Source organism: Pteronotus mesoamericanus, unplaced genomic scaffold (assembly GCF_021234165.1).
Source record: "Pteronotus mesoamericanus isolate MK-2021 breed Mesoamerican mustached bat unplaced genomic scaffold, CSHL_Meso_final scaffold_85, whole genome shotgun sequence".
Taxonomy (NCBI): Eukaryota; Metazoa; Chordata; class Mammalia; order Chiroptera; family Mormoopidae; genus Pteronotus; species Pteronotus mesoamericanus.
Genome location: NW_026555329.1, coordinates 46,499,671 through 46,519,934, shown reverse-complemented (window position 1 = coordinate 46,519,934; position 20,264 = coordinate 46,499,671). Strand labels below are relative to the sequence as shown.

The following is a 20,264-nucleotide window of genomic DNA, read 5'->3' as shown; positions in this document are numbered from 1 at the left end:
CCCCATCCTCATCAGCATGTGTTGTTTGTCGATTTACTAATAGCCATTCTGACAAATGTGAGTTTACATCTCATTGTGGTTTTAATTTGCATCCCTGTAATGACTAATGATGTTGACTAATTTTCCATACGTCTATGAGACCTCAGTATGTCCCCCTTGGAGATGTGTCTATTCTCCTTTGCCCTTTTTTTTTTTTTATTGAATTGTTTGTCTTCCTGGTGTTGAGTCCTGTAAGTTCTGTATATATTTTGGAGATCAAACCCATATACAATGTGTCATTGGTATATATGTTCCCTTTTCATTTTGTTAATGGTTTCACCAGATATTCAGAAGTTTTTTTAATTTAATGTAGTGACATTTGTTTATTTTTTTCTACTTATATTTCATTGTTCAAATACATTTGTCTCCACCTCCCCACCACCACTTTCCTCTGCCTTCCTCCTCTACCTCCCACCTTCAATACTTTACCACTTTGGCTTTATCAATGGGTCCTTTATACATGTTCCCTAATTAGACCCTTTTCCTCCCTTTCCCTATTATGCCCTTCCTTCCTTTACTCTCATCTGTTGGTTTCTTTTTTCTTTCAATGTTGCAGTTATATTTTCATTGCTTGTTTGTTTTGTTGACTAGGTTCTGCTTATAGGTGAGATCATATGGTATTTGTCTTTCATCCCTTGGCTTATTTCACTAGACATAATGCTCTCTGATTCCATCCATGCTGTCATAAAGGGTAGCAGTATTTTTGTTCTTTCTGCTGCATAGTATTCCATTGTGTAAATGTACCATAGTATTTTGATCCACTCATTTACCTTTCAGCACTTAATGCTTCTAATACTTGGCTATTGTAAATTGTGCTGCTATGAACATTGGGGTGCATAGGTTCTATTAAAGTGGTGTTTCGGGATTCTTAGGGTATAATCCCAGCAGTGGAATTGCTGGGTCAAAAGGCAGTTCCATTTTTACCTTTTTGAGGAAATTCCAAACTGTTTTCCACAGTGGCTGCACTAATCTGCATTCCCACCAACAGTATACTAGCATTCCCTCTCTCCACTTCTCCAGAGCTAGTTGTTTGTTGATTTGTTTATAATGTCCATTCTGCTTGGTGTCAAGTGGTATCTCCTTGTGGTTTTAATTTGCATTTCTCTGATGGCTAGTGATGCTGAGCATCCTTTCATACGTCTCTGGGCCCTGTTTATGTCCTCCTGGGAGAAGTGTCTGTTCAGGTCCTTTGCCCATTTTTTAACTGGATTTTTTGTCTTCCTGGAGTGGACTGAGTGTTAATTCATTATATATTTTGGAGATCAAACCCTTGTCCCAGGTATCATTAGCAAATATATTTATTTATAGGTACTTTATTTTTCTTATTGCTATAGCAAATGGGACTTTTTTCCTGATTTCTGATTCTGATATTTTATTATTGGTGTACAAAAATGCCTTCTATTTCTGAATATTGACTGTGTCCCCTTTAGCCAGCTACCTACTGCCTGTGAATATATTTGCTAATGATACCTGGGACAGGGGTTTGATCTCCAAAATATATAATGAATTAACACTCAGTCCACTCCAGGAAGACAAAAAATCCAGTTAAAAAATGGGCAAAGGACCTGAACAGACACTTCTCCCAGGAGGACATAAACAGGGCCCAGAGACGTATGAAAGGATGCTCAGCATCACTAGCCATCAGAGAAATGCAAATTAAAACCACAAGGAGATACCACTTGACACCAAGCAGAATAGACATTATAAACAAATCAACAAACAACTAGCTCTGGAGAAGTTGTGGAGAGAGGTAATGCTAGTATACTGTTGGTGGGAATGCAGATTAGACTGTCACTCTGTACTCAGCACCTGGGCCTGTGCAATGCTGGGCCAGGGCAGAGCCTCCTGGAGGCAGGGCTATTGTGTCCTCTCACATTGCTGCCACTCAGGGGAGTGGTCTGCCTGAGCAAGAGGACAGCTGCAAAATAGGGGGTGAGTCAGCACCTGGACCCCAGTAGCCTCCTTCTCAGTTCCTTCCACAAAGCCTGTCTCCCCAGTCTCTCCTCATGTGGCTCCAGCCCACTCTGCCCTCACCTTTGCCGGAGCCAAGGGTAAGTGGCTGCCAGTACAAATTTTTGTGCTGGCCCTTTAAACAGCTTTTCGTGTTCCAGCTGCCTGTCTCTAGCAAAGAGCAATGCTGCCACTTTTCTCTGCTGGCTGTTGTCTGTATGCATTTTGGGCTCTGGTGCCGTAAGCTGGAGATTCCCACCTATGATTTAGACTCCGCTCCACTCAGGGGGATCCAACTGGCCATTTCAATATGGCTCTGGCACTGCCGCTCATGGGTGCCCTGCCCACCTTCTCAAGCCTCTGCCATACTCCTTACCGGTTAGTTTATGCTAAAATAGATTCCTGTCTGTCCAAGGTTTTAAGATCCCTCTATCGCTATTGTTCCATTGTTTTCCAGGTGATTTCTCCACAATTTAGTTGCAATTTCAGTTTGGTCCTGGGCAGAGGTCAATATGACTGCCATTCACTCCTCCACCATCTTGAAGTCCTCTATTTTTACTCTTGTTTAAAATTCTCCTAAATGTTTGACCTGTAATACTTATATGAATTTCAGCATCAACTTGTAAATTTATGTTGAAACATTATTAGGAATTATATTGAATTTCTAAATTTATTTTGTAAGAATTTCCATTGAGTCTTCCCTTCTCAAAAAATAAAACATGGTATAACTCTTCACTTCTTTTGGATTTTGTAAAATATGCTTTCAAATTTTATGTTGTTCCTAGTTACCTTATAGTTTTTGTTATCATACTAATTATATATATTTTATTTTCATTTTTACTTGTTGCTGACATATAACCATATAGTTGGTTTGCATGTGGATTTTATATCTAGAAAACTTGCTGAACTTATTTTTTCAAATAATTAGTCTGTGAGAAAAGGAAATTTTGTTTCTTTTTTACCAGAAATTTTGAAAATAATCTTCCTATGTAACTTGAAATGTTAGAGTAGTTATTTCTGGATTACTGTAATAAAAGCTTGTCAAAACACCAGTTGTCTCAATAATCATGCACACTTATTTCATTCATTAAGAACTTCCAAAAATAACTTTGCCATTATCAAAAAACTTACAAATGTCACAAGAGAGTGAATAATCTGTGCAGGAGAGAAAGAAAATTTTGCTAGAGGTCTATCTTATGAAACATTCTTCACATTGCATTTTTTATATTGTTCATGAAGGCTAGTTTTTCTTTCCTTTTTCTTTTCTTTAGTCTGAGAGGGAATGCAAGAATCCAAGTCTTAGGGGAAAAATTGTTTTTATAATCTCAAGTGTAAACCACAATCAGTCTTTCTTAATAAATAATCAAAGATTGAAGACACAAGAAAAGCAAGCATGTATTCTATTAAATATTTCAATAAATATGCAAAAAATTCAGCATTTATAAACACAGTGTTTGTGTACTTGAAATTACAAAAATTTTCATACTTTATATTGTATCTTGAGAACATATTTTAAGGATATTTTGTTCTAGAAATTTCAAAAATAAAACTTATTAAATACACACATATTTATACATTCATATATATTACATACCAGGAATTTCCCATATAATTAACATTCTGGACTGTCCTAACAATGTCAAAAAAGCCAAACATGATCATATCTACATTATAAAGAGAGCACTTAAAAGGGACAATGAGGACCTGGCTGGTGTGACTCAGTGGACTGAATACCAGCCTGCAAACCAAAGGGTCATTGGTTCAATTCCCAGTCAGGGCACATGCATGGGTTGCAGGCCAGGTCCTCGGTGGGGGTGTGCAAGATGCAACCACATATTGATGTTTCTCTCCCTCTCTTTCTATCTCCCTTCCTCTCTCTAAAAATAAATAAATAAAATCTTTAAGAAAGGAACAAGGAGAAAATACGTGACCTATGTCTTTGTTTTATGTTTGAGGGTTTTTTTTAAATTTTTGCATAGCCATTTTATTTATTTTAAACTATATTTTATTTATTATGCTATTACAGTTGTCCCAATTTTTCCCCATTTGCCCCCCTACACCAAGTGCCCATAGTCTGTTAGGCAATCCCCACACCATTATTCATGTCCATGGTCATGAGTATAATAATGTCTTTGGCTACTCCCTTTCTATAATGTACTTAACATACCCATGGCTATTCCGTAACTACCTATTTGTGCTTATTTTTCTTATTGTTGTTCAAATACAGTTGCCTCCATTTTCTAGCCTCCACTTTACCTGCTGCATCCACCCCCAACTCCCACCTTCAATCTTATGCCCTTTTGGCTTTCTACATGGGACCTTTGTTTATGTTCCTCGATGACCCTTCCTCTTCTTTCCCCTGTTATCACCCCCTTCTGGTTACTGTCAGTTTGCTCTTTATTTCAATGTCTCTGGTTATACTTTGTTTGCTTGTTTGTTTGTTTTTTTAATTAGGTTACACTTATAAATAAGATAACATATTTTTCTTTCACTGCTTGGCTTATTTCACTGAGCATAATGCTTTCCAGTGCCATCCATGCTGTCATTAAGGTTAAGAGTTCTTTCTTTCTGCTGCATAGTATTTCACTGTGTACATGTACCAGAGTTTATTGACCACTCATTTACTGATGGGCACTTTGCTGTTGTAATGTTGTTATGAACATGATGGTACATAGGTTTTTTTGAATTTGAGATTCAAGACTAGTAGGGTATAGCCCCAGCCGTGGGATCATGGGATTGAAAGGCAGTTCCATCTTTAGCTTTTTGAGGATATCCCATACTGTTTTCCACAGTGGCTTCACCGGTCTGCATTCCCACCAACAGTATACTAGGGTTCCCTTTTCTCCACAACCTTGCCAGAACTTGTTCTTTGTTGATTTTTAATGATGACCATTGTGACCAGTGTGAAGTGATATCTCACTGTGGTTTAAATTAGCATCTCTCTAATAGCTAGAGATGTTGACCATTTTTTTCCTGTGTCTATGGGCCCTCTGTATGTTCTCCTCAGAGAAGTGTCTGCTCAGGTCCTTTGCCCATTTTTTAATTGGATTGCTTGTCTGCCTGGTGTGGAGTTGTGTGAGTTCTCTATATATTTTAGAGATCAAACCCTTTTCCAAGGTATAATTGTCAATATTTTTCCCATAAAGTTCATTTCCCTTCAGTTTTGTTGATGTTGCAGGAGATTTTTAATTTGATGTAGTTTCATTTGTTTATTCTTTCCTTTACATCCTTTGCCTTAGGGGACATAACAGTTAAAATATTGCTGAATGGAATATATGAAATTTTCCTGCCTATGTTTTCCTCTATTGCTTTTATGGTGTCACAACTTATATTTAAGTTTTTTTATCCATTTTGAGTTTATTTTGGTGTATGGTGTAAATTGATGGTCTAGTTTCATTTTTTTTTTTTTTTGCATGTAGTTGTCCATACCTCCGAAAACCACTTATTGGAGAGGCTATTTTTACTGCATTTTATGCTACTGAATCCTTTGTTGAATATTAATTAACCATAGAGACATGAGTTTATTTCTGGGATCTCTATTCTTTTCAATTGGTCTATGTGTCTGTTCTTGTGCCACTACCAGGCTGGTTTGATTACAGTGGTCTTGTAATATAGTTTTATATCAGGTAAAGTAATCCCTCCTACTTAGTTCTTCTTTCTCAAAATTGCTGAGGCTATTCAGCATTTGGTTGTCTGGTAATACTGCTTTGTTAACCAATAGCTGTACAGTAGCATAAAGGACAAGGTGGAAGTTGTAGCTACTGGTACCCACTGCAAGGGAGAACCTACCAACAAGGAAGTCACCAAGAAGGAAAACTGAAGTACAACAAGACAGTCCACACAAATGGAAGAAAGGGCAACCTTAGAGCATTGAGACAAGGATATCAAAGAGACTGCACAAGTGAGTCCCACAGAACTCGTACCACAGAAGTCCACCCAATGAAGACAGGCAGGCAAAGCAGAGTATCCTCAGGTGCAGAAACAAACAAAAAGAGTCACCTGAAATGGAGAGACAAAGAAAGAACCCCTAACAGAAAGGAATGGAAGAATCCTCAGTGAAACAGCTAAATGAAATAAAGGCATGCAACCTAACATCAATAGACTTCAAAAAAAACAATTGTAAGTATACTAAAGGGAGTCAGTGACTACTGCAAAGAACTGAGTGGGAACTACAATAGCACAAAAAAGGAAATAGAAATGATAAACAAAAACCAGGAAGAAATGAAGGATACAATATCTGAAATTAAAAAAAATACATTAGAAAGAATTACAAGAAGGCTGGCTGAAGCAGAGGACCAAATCACTCAGATAGAAGACAAGAGAGAAAGAAATACACAGGTAGAGCAACAACATTAAAAAAGACTAAAAAAAGTATGCAGATAGCTTAAGCAATTTCAGGACAACATGAAATGTAACAACATTCGAATCATAGGAATACCAGAGAAGCAGAAAGGAGCAAGGGGCAAAAAAACCTGCCTGAAAAAATAATGACAGAAAATTTCCCTAACATGGAGAGGGGAAGCCACAAGTTCTGGAAGCACAGTGGGTCCCAATCAAGATGAATTCAAAGAGGCCTACTCCAAGATGTATCATATTTAAAATGCCAAGTTTTAAAGACAAAGAGAAAATCTTAAAGGCAGCAAAGGAAAAACAGATAATAACATTCAAAGTAGCTCTGCTAAGGATAACAACTGATTTCTCAGCAGAAACACTACAAGATAGAAGGAATTGACAAGAAAAAGTCTAAATAATGAAAAAAGCAAAGGCCTGCCACCAAGACAGCTCTACCCAGCAAAGCTGTCATTTAAAATGTAAAGCAAATAAAGGGTTTCCCATACAAAAGAAGGTTAAAAGAATAAACCTTCACAAATCCAGCATCATGTGACATGCTAAAGGCACAACTTTAAGAAATCAAAGGTATAGAGTGACAGAGAGAGGGACACAGGTACAAAAGGAAAAAATGGCAATAAATAATTTCCTATCAGTAGTAACCTTAAATGTAAATAGATTAAACACTTCAACCAAAGGACACAGAGTAATGGAATGAAGAAGAAAACATGACCCACATATATGCAGTCTACAAGAGACCCACCTCAGAACAAAAGACATACACAGACTGAAACTAAAGAGTTGGAAAAAAAAATTCCAACATATGGTATTTGTCTTTCGCCCCCTGGCTTATTTCGCTTAGCATGATGCTCTCCAGTTCCATCCATGCTGTCGCAAAGTTTAGTAGTTCTTTTTTCCTTTCTGCTGCGTAGTATTCCATTGTGTATATGTACCATAATTTTTTGATCCAATCATCTACTAATGGGCATTTAGGTTGCTTCCAAGACTTGGCTATATGATCTCACCTATAAGCGGAACCTAACCAACAATGCAAAGATGCAAGGAAAATATGACCAGCAACACTGAAAGGAAAAGAAATCAACAGAGACAAGAGAGAAGGGGGGGCAGGGAAAGGGAAGGGAAGGGGAAAGTCAAGGAACATATAGCAAGGACTCATGGACAAAACCAAAGGGGAAGAGCTGAGGGAGGGAAGATGGGAGGGGGCAAGGGAAAGAGGTGGGGGGGAGGCAGAGACAAATGTATTTAAAAAGTAAATTAAAAAAATTAAATTAAATTAAAAAAATAAATCTGTAAAAAAAAAAATTCCAACAAAATTGATGGGAGAAAAGCAGGGTAGCAGTACTTATACCACACGAAATAGACTTCAAAGCAAGATCATACAATGAGGCAAAGAAGGTCATTTCATAATTCTATGGGGAATAATCCATCAGGGATCTATAAACATTATAAACAAGAATGTACCTAATATAGGAGCACCCAAATATATAAGTAAAATCTTAGAGGACTTCCAGAAAGATATAGACAATATACATTTAGTAGGGGATTTTAACACTCTACTATTAACAATGAACACATTTCAAAAACAAAGAATCAACAAGAACATTATGGAACTAAATGACATGCCAGATCAAATGTGCTTAACTGATATATATAAAACTAGTCACATCAAAGAAGCAAAATATACATTCCTTTCAAATGTACATAGAATATTTTCAAAGATAGACCACATGATAGGACACAAAAAAAGACAACAAATTAAAAAAAAATTGAAATCATATAAAGCACTTTCTTAGACCACAATCACTTGAAACTAAAAGAGCATCCAGACAAGGATATCAAGATTTCAGGAATCAAGATGGCAGAGGAGTGAGTGGAAGTCACACTGACCTCCTCCCAGGACCATCCTGGAATTACAACTAAATTCTGGAGAAATCACCTGGAACAAACAATTGAACAATAGCAAGAGAGGAGCCTTTTAACCTCAGAGACAAAAGATTCAGCTTTAGCACAATCTGACAGATAAGGAGTGTGATACAGACATGAGAAGGCGGGCGGGGTGCCCACTGTCAGCAGCACCAAAGGATATTGAAATGGCCAGTTGGATCCCCCTGAGAAGAGTGGGGTCTAGACCAAAAGTAGGGATCTCTAGCCCATAGCACTAGAGCCCAAAAAGTACACAGAAAAGAGCCAGCTGTGAAAAGTGGAAGGGTTGCTCTCTGCCAGAGATAGGCAGCTGGAGATGCAAAGAGACCAATGCAAAATTTTTATTTGTAGTCACTTACCCTGGTCTCTGGCAAAGGGAAGGGCAGAGTGGATAGAGACACCAGAGGAGAGACCAGGGGTGGAGCCTTTGGGGAAAGAACAGAGAGAGTAGTCAGCAGGATCCCAGTGTGGACTCCTCCCTCATAAGGCAGCAGTGTGAGAAGACCAAATAATCCCCACCCCCAGGAGGGACTCCACCACACCCTGAGCTGTCTAAGGCACCCTGCTGAGTGCAGAGAGAATAAATTAACAGCTGGAGGAGACAGCCAGAAACAGTAGATCACTGGAAGTCTCGAACAGACTGCCTAAGGTCAGACAGTGTCAGCATCTGACATAATCAGAAGCAGATCCAGAAAGTAAAAACAGCGGTCTCCAACCACAGAAGTTCACACCACAAAGTCAGGAAATCAAGACAGATCAACTTAAGAATCAGAAGCAAAAGAGAAGAGTCTCACAAATAATGGAAAGACAAAGAAATACGCCCTACTCAAAGGGAAAGGAGGAATCCCCACAAAGAGAACTAAATGAAATAGAGGCAATTAAACAATCAGCTATTGAGTTCCAAACAATGGTTCTAAGGAAGGTCACAAAGCTGAGAGGGAATTACCAAAAACTACAGGAAAACTACAAGGAACTTACTGCAAACTATATCTGCATGAAAAAAGACATAGAAACTATCAAAAAGAGACAAGAGAAAATGAAGAATACCATTTCTGAATTGAAGAACACAGTACAAGGAATCAAAAGTAGGTTAGATGAAGCTGAGGACTGAATCAGTGAGCTGAAGGACAAGGTAGAAAATAGTTACCAGAAAGAGCAAGAAAATGAAAAAAGACTCAAAGAGAATGAGGAGGCATTGAGGGAAATGCAGGACAACCTGAAACGTAATAATATCCATATCATAGGGATACCACAAGGAGCAGAGAATGAGGAAGGGATAGAGAACCTGTTTGAAAAAGTCATGATAGAAAACTTCCCTAATTGGAGGAGAGAAAAAGTCACACAAGTCCAGGAAGCACAGAGGGTCCCATTCAAGAGGAACCCAATGAGGTCCACTCCAAGACACATCATCACTAAAATAGCGAATATCAAAGACAAACAGAGAATCCTAAAGGCAGCAAGGGAGAAAGAGGTAACAACATATAAGGGAGCTCCAATATGGCTAGCATCTGACTTCTCAACAGGAACACTGCAAGCCAGAAAGAAATGACAAGAAATATTCCAAGTAATGAAAAATAAAGGCCTGCAACCAAGACTGCTCTACTCAGTAAGGCTCTCAATTAAAATAGGAAGTGGAATAAGGAGCTTCCCAAACAAAAGAAGGCTAAAAGAATGCACCTCCACCAAATCAGCACTGCAAAATATGCTAAAGGGACTGCCTTAAAATGAAGAAAATGTTCCTATGAATACCCAGTTCCTTTCAGAGTTGCCAATACTTGATCTTACCAATATTTTTAATACTCATTAATCTGATTGTGGCAATGATGTTAATTGTTCCTTTACTATTTGTTGAAACTAAACCTGTTTTAGTATATTTCTTGCCTATTTCTATTATTTTTTTAAAAAGACTTTAAATGACATTTTGGTATTCTTCATCCATTTATTGATGAAAGGTTATAGAACTCCCCCCTCCCAAAAAAAATCCCTATTAACCATGTTTTAGATATGTTACAAATACCTATTCTATTCCTTGTCCTTTAACTTTTTTATATGTATATTACTATATAGTTAAATGTTTTTTACATGTATATTAACTATATAGTTAAATGTTTAATATAGTCATATTGTCAATACTTACTTTATAGCTTCTGGGTTTGAATATTTTATTTCAGGTCATGGAAAATGTTAGTTCTATTTTCTTCTAAAACTCCTTAGACTCTACATATTGATTTTTAACTGACCTGAATATTTCTTGTATAATGTATGAAATAGCGCTCTATACTTGTTTTATTTCAAGTAGTAGTGGTCCATGCACCTTATTTGTTGAATAAGCCTTATGTTACCCATTCATTTGAAATATCAGCTTAATCATATATTATATTTTTAGACAGATATATACATTTGTCTCTAGAATGTTTATTATATTTAATTGATCTACCTTATTATTTCTGTGCTGGTGTCATGTTGGTTTAATTGCTGAGACTTTATAATGTTTTTAAAATTTTTTCATACTTTATAAATAACTTTGACATTTAAAAATAAATTTAAAAAATCAATCTGCATTTAAGAAAGAGAGAGGGATGGAACTCCTACCTTTTGTGACAACATGGATGGAACTGGAGAATATTAAGCTAAGTGAAATAAGCCAGTTGAAAAAAGACAAATACCATGTGATCTCACCTATATGTGGACTCTATTCAACAAAATAAACTAATGAACAAAATAAACCACAGGCACAGAAACATGGAGCAGACTGAAAGTGACCAAAGGGGATGGGGAAAGAGGACAATGGTGGAAAGAAGGGGAAGAGACTAGACAAAGAACATGTATAAATGATCCATGCACATGGACAACAGAGTGGAAATTGACTGTCGGAGTGGGGAATCAGGATGGGATGGGTGGAGGGGGTAAAGGGGTAAAAATTGAGAAAACTGTAATAGAATAAACATGATTTATAAATTAAAAAAGTAAAATAAAATAAAAACTTGAAGGGAAAATTCAAAAGGAGACAAATACATGGAGGCTGAATAACATGTTTTTATACCATGAATGGATAAACTATGAAATCAAGGAAGAAATTAAAAAGTTTCTGGTAACAAATGAAAATGAACACCACAGTCCAAAACCAATGGGACACACAAAAGCAGTAGTGAGAGGGAAGTCCATAGCAATATACACCTACATAATGAATACAGAAACATTTTAAATAAACAACCTAACCCTACATCTACAAAAACTAGAGCAACAACAACAAACAAAGCCCAGAGTGAATAGAAGGATGGAAATAATCTAGATCAGAGCAGAGTTACATGACATAAAGACCAAATGAACAATCAAAAGGATCAATAAATCAGGGGCTGGTTCTTTGAAAAGATAAAATCAACAAGCATTTAGCCAGAGTCATCAAGAAAAAAGGAAAGATGACCCAAATAAATATAATCAGAAACGAAAGAGGAGAAATTACAACTGATACCACAGAAACACAAAAGATCATCAGAAATCACTACAAACAAATGTAGGCCAGAAATTTGAAAACCTGGGTGAAATGGACAAGTTTCTAGAAATATATAATCCTCAAAACTCAGTCACGAAGATATAAAGAGCCTTAATAGACCGATATCAGCTAATTTAAGCAGTAATAAAAAAACTCCTGGTACACAAAAGCCCAGACAGATTCACAGTAGAATTTTACCAAACTTTTAGAGAAGAACTAACACCAATTCTTCTCAGACTATTCCAAAATATCCAAGAAGAGGGAAGACTCTCAGATTCTTTTTATGAGACCAATTTTATCCTAATTCCAAAATCAGGTAGAGACACAACAAAGAAAGAAAACTACAGGCAAATATCGCTGATGAACCTAGATGCTAAAATCCTCAACAAAATATTTGCAAACCAGATCCAGAAATACATTAGAAAGATCATACACAATGATGGAGTGGGATTCATCTTAGGGATGCAAGGATGGTACAATATACACAAATCCACAAATGTAATACACCACATAAACAATGCAAAAGACAAAATCCTCATGATCATATCAATAGATGTGGAAAAAGCATTTTATAAAATACAGTACCAATTTATGGTAATTACATTCAGCAACATAGAAATAAAAGAAGCATATCTCAACACAATAAAGGTCATATGCCAGAGACCTACAGCTAACATCATACTCATTGCACAAAAACTAAAACATTTCCCACTAAGGTCAGGCAAAAGACAAGTGTATAAACTTTTGCCACTCTTATTCAACATACTACTGGAAGTTCTAGCCACAGCGATAGGACAAGAAAAAGAAATAAAAGGCACCCAAATTGCAAAGGAGGAAGTAAAACTATCATTGTTTGCAGATGACATGATAGTGTACATAGAAAACCTTATAGACTCCACCAAAAAACTATTCAACCTAACAAGTGAATTTGACAAAACAGTGGGATACACATCAGTATTCAGAAATCAAAGGCTTTTTTGCACCCCAAGAATGAAATATCTGAAACATAAATTAGGAAAGAAATCTCATTTACTCTAGCAACAAGAAAAATAAAATACTTAGGAATCAACTTAACCAAGGAGATATAAATCTTATACTCAGAAAACTACACAACACTGAAAAAAAAATTAAGGAAGATACAAATAAATGGAAACATATACCGTGTTCATGGATTGGAAGAATTAACATCATCAAAATGTCCATACTACCCAAAGCAATCTATAGATTCAAAGCAACCCCTATAAAAATACCAATGACATATTTCACAGATATAAAACAAATACTTCAAAAATTTGTATGAATTAATTCTTATAGTTATGCCCTCCTTATGATTTTTCACCTCTTGAGAGTTATGGTTCCAATTCAGTTACAGGTCCAGGGATTCAATTTCCCATGAGAATTTGTTTTGCCATGTTAAATTTATGGCATGAATGAGCTTTTATATTAGCCCTCAAACCTCTAAAGGGAATCATAGATCTTCTAAAGTTCTGGCTTTATTAAAGGACCTCCCCTACAAATCTAATTTATTCAGGAATAAAAGAACAGGAATCCTGTATGTGCATTAGAACCCAAATCTGAATCCTCAATTGCGAATGCTTCTGCATTGCTCGTGGCTATAGTACCTGGTGGTTAGTCCTTCCTTAAGACACACTTAACTCTTTAGTATCAGGAACCATTTATACTTTAATAATTATGGACAAGTCCACGAATCTTTATTTAGACGTATCTACTAATAATTACTGTATTAGAAATTAAAACAAAATTAAATATTTATTAAATCATTTCAAAATATCCATAATAAATCGATTAAATGGTAACATAAATATGTTTCCAAAAAAAATATTTGGGAGAAGTAGCATTTCCTTACATTTTTGCAAATTTCTTTAATGTCTGACAATGAAATGCGGCTAGGTTCTCACAAAAGCTTCCGCATTCACTCTGTTTTGATGTAGTTTTTTGGAGGAGGGTGGTGAAAGTATATGAATAATATCCAGCCTCACACAGATAGACAGAACCTTTTATATTTTAAAGGAATATAGAATAAGAGTATTTTAGTAGCTTTTTGAGATAACTGTGGATATACTTCTTTGATACCACACCTAAATTCAAGTGGTAATTTCTTTTTTAAAAAATTTATTTATTTTTTGAATACATTTCTCTCTGACTACCCCCCACCACTTTCCCTTACCCCTCGCTCCCTCCCGCCCTCCCTCAACACTTCCCTTTTGGTTTTGTCCATGAGTCCTTGCTATATGTTCCTTGACTGTCCCCTTCCCCTACTTTTCCCAACGACCCCTCACTCCTTCCCTCTTGTCTCTGTTGGTTTCTTTTCCTTTCAGTGTTGCTGGTCTTATTTGTCTTCATCTTTGTATTGTTGGTTAGGTTCCACTTATAGGTGAGATCATATGGTATATGTCTTACGCCCCCTGGCTTATTTTGCTTAGCATAATGCGATCGAGTTCCATCCATGCTGTCGTGAAGTTTAGTAGTTCTTTTTTTCTTTCTGCTGCGTATATTCCATTTTCTGTATGTACCATAGTTTTCTGATCCAGTCATCTACTGATGGGCATTTAGGTAGCTTCCAACACTTGACTATTGTAAATTGTGCAGCTATGAACACTGGGGTGCATAGGTTCTTTTGAATTGGCATTTTGGGATTCTTAGGGTATAGTCCCAGCAGGGGAATCAAGGGATCAAAAGGTAGTTCCATATTCAGCTTTTTGAGGAAATTCCACACTGCTTTACACACTAGCTGCACCAGTCTGCATTCCCAACAACAGTATATGAGGGTTACCTTTTATCCACGGCCTGGCCAGCACCTGTTGTTTCTTGATCTGTTTATGATGGCCATTCTGACCGGTGTGAGGTGGCACCTCATGGTGGTTTTGATCTACATTTCTCGGATGACTAGTGAGGCTGAGTATCCTTTAAAAGTCGCTGGGCCCTCTGTATCTCCTCCTTAGAAAAGCGTCTGCCCAGGTCCTTTGCCCATTTTTTGATTGGATCATTTGTCTTCTTGGAGTGGAGTCGAGTGAGTTCTTTATATATCTTGGAGATCAAAACTCTATCTGATGTATCATTAGCGAATATATTTTCCCATAGGGTTGGCTCCCTTTACATTTTGCTGATGTTTTCTTTCGCCGTGCAGAAGCTTCTTATTTTGATGAGGTCCCACTTGTTTATTCTTTCCTTTATGTCCCTTGCTTTAGGAGACATATCAGTGAAAAAATTGTTGCTTGGGATATCTGAGAGTTTCCTGCCAATGTTCTCCTCTAGGACTTGTATGGTGTTGTGACTTATATTTAAGTCTTTTATCCATCTTGAGTTTATTTTTATATATGGTGTCAGCTGATGATCCAATTTCAACTTTTTGAATGTAGCATTCCAGCTCTCCCAACACCATTTGTTGAAGGGACTATTATTACCCCATGTTATGTTTCTGCCCTCTTTGTCAAATATCAGATGCCCATATACACCTGGGCTTATTTCTGGGCTTTCAATTCTGTTCCACTGGTCAATGGGTCTGTTCTTGTGACAGTACCAGACTGTATTGAGTGTAGAGGCATTGTAGTACAGTTTAATATCCGGTACTGTGATCCCTCCTACTTTGTTTTTGTTTCTCAAAATTGCTGATGCTATTCGGTGTCATTTATGGTTCCATATAAATTTTTGAAATGTCTGTTCTATTTCTGTTAAATATGCCATTGGTATCTTAATAGGGATTGCGTTGAATGTATAAATTGCTTTGGGTAGTATGGACATTTTGATGATGTTAATTCTTCCAATCCATGAGCACAGTATATGCTTCCATTTATTTGTGTCTTCCTTAATTTCTTTCTTCAATGTTGTATAGTTTTGTGCGTACAGGTCTTTTACCTCTTTGGTTAAAATTATTCCTAAGAACTTTATATTTCTTCTTGCTATATCGAATGGTATTTTTTTTCTGATTTCTTCTTCTTCTATTGCATTGCTGGTGTACAGAAATACCCTTGAATTCTGAATATTGACTTTGTAATCCTGCTGTTTTGCCAAATTCACTTAAGGTTGAGGAGTTTTTTGGTAGAGTCTACAGGGTTTTCTATGTACACTATCATGTCATTGGCAAAAAATGATAGCTTTCCTTCCTCCTTTCCTATTTGGATGTCTTTTTTTTTTTTTCTTGTCTGACCACTGTGGCTAGGAGTTACAATACAATGCTGAAAAGAAGCAGTGAAAGCGGAAATCCTTGTCCTGCTCCCGATCTCGGTGGGAAAGCTTTTAGTTTTCACCTGCTCAGCATGATGTTGGCTGTAGGTTGTTATGGCCTTATACGGCCTTTATTGCGTTGAGGAATGCCTCATTTATTCCCATTTTGCTGAGTGTTTTGATCATAAATGGGTGCTTAACCTTATGAAATGCTTTCTCTGCATCTATCAAGATGATCATGTGGTTTCTGTCCTTTTCTTTATGTGATTTATTATATTTATTGACTTGTGTATATTGAACCATCCCTGCATCCCTGGGAAGAATCCCACTTGGTCATTGAGGATCTTTTTAATGTATTGCTGGATGCACTTTGCCATTATTTTGCTGAGGATTTTAGCACCTATGTTCATCAGTGAATTTGGCCTGTAGTTTTCCTTCTTTGTAGGGAGTTTATCTAATTTTGGTAAGAGTGATGCTGGTCTCATAAAAACAGTCTGGGAGTCTTCCCTCCTCTTGGATTTGTTGGAATAGTCTTAGAAGGACAGGGGTGAGATCTTCATAGAATGTTTTGCAAAATTCTCCTGTGAAATTGTCCGGCCCTGGGCTTTGGTGTGCCTGGAGTTTCTTGATTACTGCTTCAAATTCCCCAGCTGTTATCGGTCTGTTCAAGCTTTCTGTTTCTTCCTCCTTCAATGTTGGAAGATTATACTTTCCTAGAAATGTGTCCATTTCATCAAGGTTTTCAGATTTCTTGGCATATAATTGTTCATAGTAGTTTCTGACAATCCTTTGTATTTCTGTGGTCTCAGTTGTTATTTCTCCTCTTTCATTTCTGATATTATTAATTTGGGTCGTCTCTCTTTTTGACTTGATGAATCTGCTTAAAGTCTTGTCAATTTTATTTATCCTTTAAAGAACCAGCTTCTGGATTGGTTGATTCTTTGAATTGTTCTTTTCGTCTCTATGTCATTCAGTTCTGCTCTAATCTTGACTATTTCCTTCCTTCTATTTGCTCTGGGATTTATTCTTTGTTGTTTCTCCAATTCTTGAAGTTGTAGTGTTAGGTCTTCTATTTGAAATGTTTCTGTCTTTTTTAGGTAAGCCTGTATTGCTATGAACTTCTCTCTCAGGACCGCCTTTGCTGTGTCCCATAGCTTTTGGACTGTTGACTGTTCAGTTTCATTTTTTTCCAGAATTTTTTTGATTTCTTCTCTTGTCTCATTATTGACCCATTCATTGATTAAGAGTGTACTGTTCAGTCTCCATGAGTTTGCAAGATTTTAAAGTTTCTCTTTGAGGTTGATTTCCAGTTTCAATCCCTTGTGGTCCGAGAAAAAGTGTGGTATTATTTCAGTTTTCCTGAATTTGCTGAGGTTTGCTTTGTTTCCTATCATGTGGTCTATCTTTCAAAAATGCCATGAGCATTTGAAAAGAATGTGTATTTTTCTTCTTTGAGATGTAATGTTCTTTGTTTGTCTGTTAAGTCTATTTGATTCAGTGTGTTTTTCAGCTGCACAATATAATTGTTAATGTTTTGTTTGGAAGATCTGTCCATTTTTGACAGTAGGGTGTTGAAATCCCCTACTATCCGTGTGTTGTTGTCTATATCTTTTTTGAAGTCATCCAACTATTTCCTTATATATGTGGGGGCCCCTATAGTGGGAGCATATAAGTTTACAATGTTTAAGTCTTCTTGATAGAGTCTCCTTTAAGTATTATAAAGTGCTCCTCTGGGTCTCTTTTTATGGCCTTAGTTTTGAAGTCTACTTTGTGTGAAACAAGTACGGCAACCCCCGCCTTTTTCTCCTGCCCATTTGCTTGGAATATTTTTTTCCATCCCTTTACTTTCAATCTGTGTATGTCTTTCACTCTGAGGTGGGTCTCTTGTAGGCAGCATATGTGTGGGTCATGTCTTCTTATCCATTCAGGTACCCTGTGTCTCTTGAAGGGGCATTTTGTCTATTTACATTGAGAGTTATTACTGATAGAAACTTACTCATCTTTTCTCTTTGTACCTGTGTTTTTCTCTTTCTCACTCTTTTATTTCATCTTCTTAAACCAGTCCCTTGAGCATACCTTAGAGTGCTGGTATGGTAGAGATATATTCTTCTAGCCTTCTTTTGTCTGGGAAACTCCTTATTTCCCCTTCTATTTTAATGGAGAGCCTTGCTGGATAGAGCAGCTTTGCCTGTAGGCCCTTGCTTTCATGACTTGGAATATTTGCTGCCATTCCCTTCTGGATTGTAGTGTTTCTGTTGAGAGGTCAGCTCCTAGCCGTATCGTGGCCCCATTGTATGTTACTTTCTCCTTCTCCCTTGCTGCCTTGAGGATTCTCTCTTTGTCTTTGATAGTTGCCATTTTAATGACGATGTGTCTTGGTGTGGCTCTCCTTGAGTCCCTCTTGACTGGGGTCCTCTGTGCCTCCTGGATCCATGAGACACTTTCTTTCCTCAGGTTGGGGAAATTTTCCATCATTACTTTTTCGAGGAGGTTCTCTATCCCTTGCTCCTCTTCTTCTCCTTCTGGTATCCCTATTATACGGATATTATTGTGTTTCAGGTTGTCCTGCATTTTCCTCAATGCCTCTTCATTCTTTTTGAGTCTTTTTTCCATTTCTTGTTCTTTCTGGGAGCTTTTTTCTACCTTATCCTCCCTCTCACTGATTCGATCCTCGCCTTTATCCAGCCTGCTTTGGATTCCTTCTACTGTGTTCTTCAATTCAGACATGGTATTCTTCATATCCTCTTGTGTCTTCTTGACAGTTTCTATGTCCTTTTCCAGACTGATATAGTTTGCTGTAAGGTCCTGATAGTTTCTCTGCAGTTTCTCATAGTTGTCTTTGAGCTGGCTGAACTCATCGAGCTTCTTTAGAACCTTTTTTTTGAATTCCATATCTGATAGTTCCCTTGCCTCTATTTCATTTAGCTCTCTCTGTGGGGAGTCCCCTTTTCTACTCATTTTGGGGAACTTCTTTTTCTTCCCATTTTTGTGAGAGTCTGTTAAGTAATTTATTTATTTATTTTGCTTCTGCTTCAATTGGGCCATCCAGATTTCCTGACTTCGTGGTTTAAACTTCTATGGTATAGGCGGGTCTTTTTATTTATTTATTTATTAATGTATTTATTTCCTTTACTCTTCTTTCTGGCCCTGCTTCTGATGATGTCAGTTGTTGACAGTATATGGCCTGGGGTTGTTTGTTTGAGCCTTCCAGGAGTCTGCTGTCTGCGTCTACTCCTGCTTTGGGCAGCTCTGTGACCCCTTCTGCCAGGGAGGGACTATTTCTGCGGATCGCTCTGCAGTCTCACGTGGGCTCCTTGATTGTGCTCCCTGGCCCAGCAGGATCTGCTGCCCACCTGGGCTCGCGCATGCTTGCCCCAGCCCAGGGGGCTTCTTCGCAACTTCACATACTTGTCTGATCGCCCCGGCCAGCGGACATCCCGGCACTGGTACGTTTAGGAGCTTCTATTGTGTGCTCTTCCCGCTTTTGGCTCTTTGGATGCATTGCCTGTCCTCGCCAAATGGAGACTACGGAAATGGGAGGAAGTCAGCTCCAGGACTCTCTGGTTAGTCCTGTCTCCAGTCTCTCTTCCAGGGACTCTGGGCAGCTCTGTGACCCCTTTGCCCTGAATCCACTATTTCTGCGGACTGCTCTGCAGTCACAGGTCCGCACGGGTCGACTTACATTTGCCCTCGCCATCTGCGCACTCCCTCGCAGGCCCCATCTGTGTCAACCTGTGAGAAGCCTATGCAGCTTGTGCGAGCCCTTGACAGCCTGCACAGGTCCACACACACACTCGCCAACCCTCGCTGACCACTCAGTGCAGGTGTGCGGGCGCCTGCACTGGGTGGTTTTGGGCTGTCTATGGTGTGGTTTTCGGCTTTTGGCTCTTTGGCGGTGTGTCCTATTCCCACACAATGGAGACTATGGAAAGGGGAAGGAGTCGGGACTCCATGGTTCCTCCTCCCGTTCTTTCCCCAATCACTCCGTTTTCAGTCTCTCCTCAGGGGTCTCTGGGCAGTTCTGTGACCCCTTTGGCCAAGGATCCACCACCTGTGCAGACTGCGTTTCAATCACGGGCAGTCTGGTTCCTGTGAGCCCCCCTTCTGCGTGTTTGGGGGCGTGCCTTGTCTGCCCAAAATGGAGACTACAGAAAGGGGGAGGGAGTCGGGTCTCCTCGGTTCCTCCTACCCAATGCCTGCGTCTCCAGTCTCTCCTCAAGGCTCTCCCAGCCAGACTGCACTTGGCCCCCCAGCTCACAGGCGCACATACTGTGTGTAGAGTGCACAAAAGGCAGGTTAATTGATTCCCTTATGCCTGAGCGAG

General features: G+C 38.2%; 1 protein-coding gene across 1 annotated transcript in view; it reads right to left on the bottom strand.

Moving 5' to 3' along the window:
• LOC129063176 (60S ribosomal protein L39-like) overlaps positions 1-19,376 on the bottom strand; it is a 54,025-nt gene extending 34,649 nt beyond the window's left edge. The window contains exon 1 of the mRNA XM_054564200.1: positions 19,349-19,376. Within this exon, the coding sequence (XP_054420175.1) occupies positions 19,349-19,376 (28 nt within the window). The remainder of the gene's footprint in view (positions 1-19,348) is intronic.
• Between the last annotated feature and the right edge of the window lie 888 nt (positions 19,377-20,264).